Here is a 9,242-nt window from a genome sequence, read left to right as displayed (position 1 = left end):
CCCCGACCGCTACGCCCCAGCCCCGTCTGAACCACTGCCTCCCCCGATAAAAAAAAATAATCAGCACTAGCAAGCGTCGACTGAGTCACTCCCGAGTCAGGATTAAGGGGCACTAACTAGGCAGCAGAAAATCGCAGCCTCCTGGGAGCGACCATCAAAACAAGCAGTGAAATAAAAGAGCTTCTCTCTCTGCTTCCCTTCCTCTCCTCAGAAAAGTCCTTCAGGTTGGCAGCCCGACACACACGCACGCACACAACTTCGTAGGGCTCCCTTCAGGAGAGAGCACTGGCTTGCCCGGGTTTGTTTAGGGGGAGGCTTTTGGGGAGAAGGGGAGGGTCGCTCCCCTGCCCTGCAGAGCCACATGTCATTCTAGCAGCTGAAACAATAAATCATGTGGGACCAAGTAAGATTGACTGGAAACGGACGGCAGGTTCCCCGGCCTGGAGAAGACGGCCATCGTCAGAGCAGAGGGACCCCGCCTTACGCGGCCGCGGACCCCGGGCCCCAGCGCGGGGGTGGGGAAGGGCCGGGGGGGAGGAGGGGGAGGCCGCGCACCCCCTGGGCGCTCCCCCGCGGGACCTCCGCCCGCCCGTAACAAACTTACAGGATCCGGAAAGGATTTCCCCGGCCGAGAGGGCAGCCTCTGCCCAGCCCCGTCCGCCGCCGCCGCCGCCGCGCTCCCGCCGCCGCCGACCGCGCCCGGCTCCGCGCCCGGCGGGGCGCCCCGCTGCGCGCGCCGCTCCGCGCCCGCGCCCGCCCGGCGGCGGCGACGGCGGCTGGGCGCCCGGCGGGTCCGGGCTCGGTATTAGCCGATCCCATTGACAGTTTGCAGCCAGCAGCTGCAGTCATTAAAAGCCATTTACACCCTGGCCTCCTCACACAAAGCTAGAGCGCCGACAATTATCTGCTTGCACATTTCAGGACATGAGAGTGTGTCCCTAACAGGCTTAGGGGAGCGCTGAATCCCCGGCCGGGCTGGGCAAGCGCAGGATCTGCTCCCCGAGCTCTGGCTAGCGACCACCGCTCCTCCGTGAGCCGCGTCTTCCAGCCGCGGGAACCGGCGGAAACGTTTGAGGATGCCGGCTCCGTCCTCGTAAGAGCCTCCAGCTAGCAGAGCTCCCGTGCTGGACCTTCGCGGCACAGAGAGGAGACTGGGCTTCAGGAAGACCTTGGTGTTAGCTGATAGGCAGGGTTGTGGGTTTGTTTGGTTATAAACACACGCGCACACAGAACACATGCATTAAATTGCCCTACGGAAGGATATTGTGGAAGAAAGATTTTCGCCAGAAATGCAGTTATTATACGTTTCGTATGTCTGGTGGGAAGAAAAAAAAAAGGGGGGGGGGGAAGCTGAAGGAAAAGAGAGAGAGAAAGAAAGAATATATGTAGAAGCTTTCAGAGATTCATCAGGAATACTAATAGAGGGATTGCAACCTAAAGCTGAACGACGAGTGTATGATAGTCCGTGAGACTTAAAAAAAAAAAAAAAACAAAAAAAAACACCAACCCAAAACAACAGAGACGGTTTGGATGTTATTCTGGAAATACATTTTAAGGTAGTTTAATTTGCAGCTGGGAGAAAAATGGAATCAAATATTAAGAAACTCCCGCAGGAATTCCCCCCACTCTCCCCTCTATAATCCTTTACATAAAAGGAAAGGATTACAAAGAAAAAGATTTTGTGTGTGTGTGTGTATTAAAATCTTTGGCTAAACATATTGTTGTCCAATTAATACCTCCAAGTCGATTTGTAGAGGGGCTGAGAAGTCTCTTTCCCTCCTTAGCTGTACGACTGGAAATATGAGCCAGGGAAGGTGGGAGGGTAAAAAGAAGTTTTTCCCAAGTCTGTTAACTGAAGTGCTTAAGCAGATCACTAAAAATTAAGAGGGCGAATTATTTCCATTAGGACTATGAAGCCATGTAGCACACCGATGACAGTTTAGTGGAAATCAGATGAATGTGTCATACAGCGAGCTTCTTCCAGTCCAGCAGCTCTTCCAACTGGACCTATTCATCTGCCACTTAGAATTATTTCACGAGGAGTGCGCTGTGAAAGGATCACAACCAGTTTGGAGCGCAGCTAAAGAACTTCTACCACCCATAGCAGTATTATTATGATCCTTCGGATAGGGCAAGTCACGCTATGTTTTCACATTTTAATTGTAATATCTCACTTCCCCCCCTCCTTCCCTCCATTGATGTCTGAAAGTAGTTTGGGCTCCAAGCCTCACCCCTCGATCTCCATCGGAATGCAGAAAAGATCTTTAAAAAAGTTTTGAATTCCTGAATGATTTTTCTTCTAGAAAGGCGGCTTAGGATAATTATTTCAGCTTTATTGAGGGCAGATTAGTTGAAGTCTGGATGCTGCGTTTCAATACTCGTTGTACATGCCTTTACAATGTCGGTATTGTTTGCTACTGTGTGTGAACCTATTCAAATATACACTTTTTAACACCAAGCAAAGTCCTGTCTAAATATACACAGTAAGTCTGGAAAGATGTCCATGACCCGTACAAATCTCTGTAAATCACACTTCCATAGCTACAGAAACCAAACAAAAGAGTTACCAGCTCAAGATGCTGATTAAATCTTCTTAAAAGCAACATACCTAATAATAAATATAGTTGCATGGTAGCAAGGTCTGACGACCCAGCTGTGTTTTACTGAGGGATGAACTCAAACCATCACTACGGATATTTCCCTGCTCTCAATTTCATAAAAAAAAAAATAAATAAATGAATAATTATTTTTAAAAACTCAAAACCACTTGCTCGCATCCCTTTCCTCTTCCCCCCACGAGAGCCTTGCAAGTTGGGGGGCAGAGCTAGCGGGGAAAAGGAGAGGTGCGGTGTAAAGCCCGGGCAGATTTGGGGGTGAGGAACAACCTCGCAAGGTCGCTGGGCTCCGGAGAAAGGAAGGGGCGAGGGGAGGTGAGGCGAGTGGGAGGAGGAAAGCCAGAATACAAGAAAAACAAAGTGGAGAGAAGGAAGAGAAAGGAGAGGGGAAAGGGAAGACGAGAAGGAGCGGGAGGGCGGGGAAGCGAGGAGTGGGACGGGGGAGGCAGCGAGCAGGGGTCGGTCGCGGAGCCGAGCGGCCGGAGCAGATCCGGGCTGGGCGCCCTGGGCGGCTCCCGGCGGAGCGGCTGCGGAACTCCGCAGGCAGCGGATCCCTCCTTCCGCGGAGAGGGGCAGGGAGCGGGAGAGGGGCGGAGAGACTCTTCGGTGAACCAGGGCTAAACCCAGCCTGTACTGTATGTGCCTGCTTCTGGGAGGGTCACCGGCGCGAGGATGGGTCTAATGATCTCATCTTTCTTTTCTTCCCCGGCACTATTAGTGCTCAGATAGGCAGAATGAAGTGAAACTACGTGCAAATCATGTGTAAATTGTCTCAGTTAGGAGCCCTTTATCCGAACGTGTATCCCAGCCTGGCCCATTTACTTTTCCCCCATATCTCCTTTAGCTTTAACGAGGCTCGTTAAGATCACAATAATATTCCACCCTCTAATTGCTCATCCCATTCAACAAATATGTGCACACTGCTTTTCGCATTATTTGATCCCTTATTTAGGAGGGGTGTGGAGAAGGAGGGGGGAGAGACAGGGAGAAGGGGAAGTGCTGAGATTAGGAGTTGCAAAGATTAAGGAGGAAAAAAAAAAATCCAAACAACAAACCAGGCTTTTCCACCAACCGCCCGGCTTCCCTCCCCCCCGTGCATTTGGGCGAAGTGGTAAAAACCTTCCTTACGTACTCCGTAATGATTGGCAGGGCTGACAGTGATTGGCAGCGGCTGCCATGGCAACGCCACAACGACACTCAGAAGACCAATAGAAAAGCGAAACAAAATGTTTCAGCGCTGCACTCACTGTGGATTTAGGGGAGATATTATGAGGCTGTTGTCATTAGGGCGATCGCTGTTGAATCACTGAATCCTGACTCGGCGGCGGCGCGGGGCCGGGTGTGTGTGAGTGCGTGTGCGTGTGGGGTGTGTGTGAGCGCGCGTGTGCGTGTGCCCGCGTGTGCGTGTGAGTGTGTGTGCCCCCGTGCCTCTATGTGGCTGTGTGTGCGTGTGCGGGTGTGGATGCGTGCGCGGTGCGTGTGCCCTTTCCTCCCTTCTTCCTCCCTTTCTTTCTTTTCTCCTTGATTTATCTCCCCCTCTCCCCGGTCATCCCATGGTGTTCAGGTCCCCGCTAGAGCTTTATCCCACCCATTTCTTCTTGCCAAACTTCGCCGCCGATCCGCACCACCGCTCCCTCCTTCTCGCCAGCGGCGGCGGCGGCGGCGGCAGCGGCAGCGGCTCGGGCTGCAGCCCCGGTGCCGGCGGCGGTGGAGGCGGCAGCTCCCGGGCACCCCACGAAGAGTTGTCAATGTTTCAGCTGCCCACACTCAACTTCTCCCCGGAGCAAGTGGCCAGCGTCTGCGAGACGCTGGAGGAGACTGGAGACATAGAAAGGCTGGGGAGGTTCCTCTGGTCGCTGCCGGTGGCGCCGGGGGCATGCGAGGCCATCAACAAGCACGAGTCCATCCTCCGCGCCCGGGCGGTGGTGGCCTTCCACACGGGCAACTTCCGAGACCTCTACCACATCCTGGAGAACCACAAATTCACCAAGGAGTCCCACGGCAAGTTGCAGGCCATGTGGCTCGAAGCGCACTACCAGGAGGCCGAGAAGCTAAGGGGTCGCCCGCTGGGGCCGGTTGATAAATACAGGGTGAGGAAGAAGTTTCCGCTGCCCAGGACCATTTGGGATGGCGAGCAGAAGACGCACTGCTTCAAGGAGAGGACTCGCAGCCTCCTGAGGGAGTGGTACCTGCAGGACCCTTACCCCAACCCCAGCAAGAAAAGGGAACTGGCTCAGGCCACGGGGCTCACCCCCACGCAAGTAGGCAACTGGTTCAAAAACCGAAGGCAAAGAGACAGAGCGGCGGCGGCTAAAAACAGGTCAGTGGGGCTGCCGTGCCACTCTCCGGGGCGGGGGGCGAGGGGGGCGGCGGGACCGTGCGGGCGGACGGCCGCGCTCCGCTGCTCGGCAGCCGCCTGGGCGACAGCGCGACTCTGCCTCTCCTTTCCTCCTCCTCCTCTCCACCGGGGAGAAACCGGTCCCCCCGCCGGGCGGGTAGGTCTTCTCCCGGCAGCCGCGGGGATGCGGCGGAGATAGGCACGGCTCAAAGTTGCCTGACGTGCCTCCAGCCCTACCCCGACTCCCTGCGGGCTCTCGGGGTGCGGGCAGGGCTGGGGCTCCCGGCGGGCGTGGGCAGCTCCGCGGGCGCGCGTGTGTGCAGATATGCGCGGAGCACCTCCGCTGCCACGGGGGCAGCGCCCGGCTCGGCCTCCCTCCCCTCCCTGCGCCGGCGGCTGGCGCGGGGGACGGGAAACCCCACGGCTCCGGGTCGGTGGGCTTCGGTTCGGCTTTGGGCTTGCCGGGATTTGTGCCCGGCCGCTCTCAGGCGCGGTTCCCCGGCCGAAAGGCATTGGCAGGCTGTGCGGTTCAGAGCGGGTTTCGAGGGAGCCAGCGGCTCCGCTCCAATTGTTCGTGCTGCTCTGCATGCGCAGCGGGACCAGCACAGGCATACCCCAGAGCTCTTTGGCTCACGGAGAAGAAAAAAAAAAAAAAAACCAAACAAAAAACCCCCACACCAAAACCAAAAACAAAGCAACATTTAAGAGACCGGGAATCTTTTTCCCCCCTGCATCTCCATTTCTGTGTTTACACCACATGGCGACCTGGCCTCCTGGTCGTGTGTTTCCTGTGCGTTTACACTTGCATTTATTTGCGTGTCTCTCGGTGTCTTTTTTCATTTTTTTTTTCTTTTCCAATTTGCCATGATAAAAGCGAGGCACCCTTCTTCCTTTCTTTTGCTTTTTTCCTTTCTTTCTCATTACTGTCGTAAAAGTTATTTCGCAAATGAAAATGGACCCTTAATTTAGTTTGACACATTGGTTTTATTTTAATTTAAGTTTCGCTACCGCTGTAAGCGCGTAAACAAAAACTTCTTCTTATAAATGCTGTCTCTAAAATTCCTCCTAATTACAGCAGCGGTGCTACTGATTAAAGATTCTGTAGGAGAAATGCAACCTAAAAGTGCCTCGCTATTTAATTTCCATTAAATGGAAAACAGATCAGCTTAGGACTGTAAATAAACAGAAGTTGCCTACGGATGCTTTTGTTGACTCAACGCTGTTGACAGCAGATGAATGCACCAGCATTTGTAAATGGGAGAAAAATCAAAGACCTTGAAATTAGACAACTTAAAATAATGAGAAATGTAGAATAAACCAGCTACATTTTTTTTCTGTTCTTTGCAGGAAGTTAAATAAAAAATACCCCGGTGAGAAACATTTGAGCGAAGAGTGTGTTTTGATTCACACAGGCAATCCTAGGCGCTAGAGGTGGAGGCTGGCTGCTCAGTCCAGGACTTTTAGCTCTTATCCTTGAATTAGGCTTTCTTTGGGTTTCGAGTGGAATAAACGGGCCCAGAGGAATATTTGCATTATGCTGGGGTACCTAAAAATATTTATTGCCTTTTAAAAATAATTCAAAGGTAATGTTCCCTTAAGCGTTAACAATGAAAGAAATGAAAGAAAAAGCACTTTAAAGCTGATTATGGCTTTCAGATGAAAAAAGAACTTAAATTTCGAAGGCAGAGAAGCGCTGTGTTCCACATTCTCCTTCTTTTATTTTATTCATTGCGCTGCGTCTCTGGGACAGGACCTCCCTCCTTCCCTACGGCAGACTCACAGTATCTGTGCACTGGGAAATATCTAGGCAGGTGTTGGCTAGAGCACAAAACGGGGTTCCAGTACGATTCCTGCCCGCTACGGACCGCTCCTCGAAGCTTTTCGCGGTGTCCGAGCGCTCAGCCCCACACGCTTTCTCCTAGGCCCGCCGTGCTGCGGGGATGAATGAATGGCACTCCGGGGAAGGAGAAGGCGCTGCTCGTGTTTTCCAAACGCGGGCACAGGGAAGCGCTCGTCCCCGCGCTCCCCGTCCCGTGTCAGACCGCGGCCCCCGTGGCTGTGTGTGCTCCGGGCACGTCCCCCCGCGGCGGCCTGCCCGGCAGCGGGGGCAGCGCGGCCCCGGCCCGGCCCTGCCCGGCCCGGCCCGGCCCTGCGTGCCGCCGCCGCCGCTCCGGGCTGCGCGGGGCGCTGCGGGAGAGCGGCCGGCCCGGGGCCGCGCCCCACGGCCCAGGGGCCGCTCCCGCTCCGGGCCGTCCCCGGGAGGGCGCAGGGCCGGGCGGGCGCCGTCCCCTCGGCCGCGCCCGGTGTCTGAGCGGGGCTGTGCTGTTGTTTTGTCTCCCGGCGCGATGCAGGCTCCAGCACCAGGCGATAGGACAGAGCGGCATGCGGTCGCTGGCAGAGCCCGGCTGCCCGACACACAGCTCGGCCGAGTCTCCGTCCACGGCAGCCAGCCCGACCACCAGCGTCTCCAGTTTGACAGAAAGAGCCGAGACGGGCACCTCCATCCTCTCGGTAACCTCCAGCGACTCGGAATGTGATGTATGATATCGGAAAACAAACAAACAAACAAAAAAAAAAAATCCAAATCCAAACAGCCAAGCACCCTCTCCCCGTCCCGAGCAAAACAAACCGAGGCAACCTAGAATCAGGACACACACACGCATGCACGCACGCACACAGCCGGGAGGAAAGAAAAGGCCAAACCCGACCCAAACATAATAGCAAACAAACAGACAGGGATCAGAGAATCCACCACCACCACCACCGTCAGCCAACACCACCACCAAGAGATGGAGCTAAAACTTCAACAGTCACAAACGCTGGTGCTGCAGCGGGAAGGGTGGGGGGGAGGGCGGGAAATAATAATTATTATATATATAAAAAGAAAGGAAAAAAAAAAAAACAAAGCAAAAGTGACAATTGTATTCTTTTTAGGACAAGCACGATTTCTCCTTTGCGCTTTTCCATGGACGCATTTCACCCACTTGCATGATGATGATGATTAAATTTGTATCTGGGAAAAAATATTCTCTATAGTACAGGAAAACAAACAGAAACCAGACAAACAAATGCAAACTCCGATCGAATTTGTACAAAAATCAAAAATAAAAAAAAAATTAAAAGGAACTCCTTGAAGAGGGAAATAACAAATGTTTATCGCCTTTTTGTTGGTCCTATTTCTCTTTCTCTCTTCCTCTCTCTTTCTCTGTCTTTTTTTTTTTTTTTTTTTTTTTAGTCCGAGTGATGGTCCAGCCAAGATGCAATTTTCTGTTTTTTTGTTCCGCAGACAATCATTTTATTCGTAAGCACCTTTTTTTCTACACTTCTGTCACTGCCTGTGTGGGTACTGGTTATAAATGTGGAAAAAGAATAGTTATGACTGTAACAGATTTTTATTTTTATTTCAAAATTTTATATGAATTATGTATATCTTAATGATGCGGTCATTTTCCCAGTTTGTAATATATGTGTAGAAATGCTTGTATATGATATTTGCTCTCCTCTTTCTTCCTCCCCTCTCTCTATCTCCCTCCAGCCCTTTCTCTCTCTCTCCTTTTTATTTTCCTTGACTCGGTGTTCCTTGCACAAACTTAGCCGTCAAAATCTGACGTGCTAGGTTTCCAAAAGGGACCTCAGCGATAGAAAAAAAAAAAAAAAAGAAAAAGAAAAAAAAAAGCTTAGGGTGCAACTGTAGTTATCTTATGCAAAAGCTATTTTGAGTATTTCATAGCAGCTTTGGGGGGTCTCTTCTTAAACTCCACGTAGGACGCTTAAACTATTGTTTCCTTAACTGCGTGTTTATCTATATGTACAAACTTTCTAAATCAAATACAGTATTCCATTTTCTTATCTACCCAGCGATGTTGGTGTTTCTGTCCGCCACGGAAAATCATTCCTTCCCCGTGGGCTCCCGGCCCCCCGCTCTGTCCCGCGGCGGGGCGCGCAGCGCTGCGCGGTCCCTGCGCCCCTCCGGCCCCTGCCTTGCCCCGCTCGGCGGGACGCTCCGGAGGGATTTTACAGGGACGGAGCGACCCTGCGAGGAGGCTGCGGGCGGCAACGGGGACACAGTGCTGCGATAGCGGCGGCGGCGCCAGGCACGGCCGTGTCCCTCCGTGTCCCCTCCGCCAAGGCGGGCTCCATCGTTTCCCCTCACCCCGGTCATTTTTTTGTGCACTGCGAGCTAAAAAGCTTCCCCGACCGTCTGCCTGCAAGGATGGGTGTCTCCAGAGAGCGGTTAAGACTTTTCGGGATTTGTTTTGTAGCTTTAAATGAAAACAAAAACAAAAACT

At 52.9% G+C, this 9,242-nt stretch overlaps 1 protein-coding gene across 1 annotated transcript; it reads left to right on the top strand.

Moving 5' to 3' along the window:
• Positions 1-4,168: 4,168 nt before the first annotated feature.
• SIX3 (SIX homeobox 3) lies at positions 4,169-8,069 on the top strand (the record flags this gene model as incomplete). Its single annotated transcript, XM_084202943.1, has 3 exons — positions 4,169-4,935; positions 7,305-7,464; positions 7,888-8,069. The coding sequence occupies 3 exons, from the start codon at positions 4,169-4,171 to the stop codon at positions 7,987-7,989; spliced, it is 1,029 nt and encodes a 342-aa protein (XP_084059069.1). The 3' UTR covers positions 7,990-8,069.
• Positions 8,070-9,242: the final 1,173 nt, after the last annotated feature.

This window comes from Fringilla coelebs (assembly GCF_963513975.1).
Source record: "Fringilla coelebs genome assembly, chromosome: 3".
NCBI classification, from domain to species: Eukaryota; Metazoa; Chordata; class Aves; order Passeriformes; family Fringillidae; genus Fringilla; species Fringilla coelebs.
The sequence above is the reverse complement of the archived record's forward strand: the minus strand, read 5'-3'. Positions and strand labels throughout refer to the sequence as shown.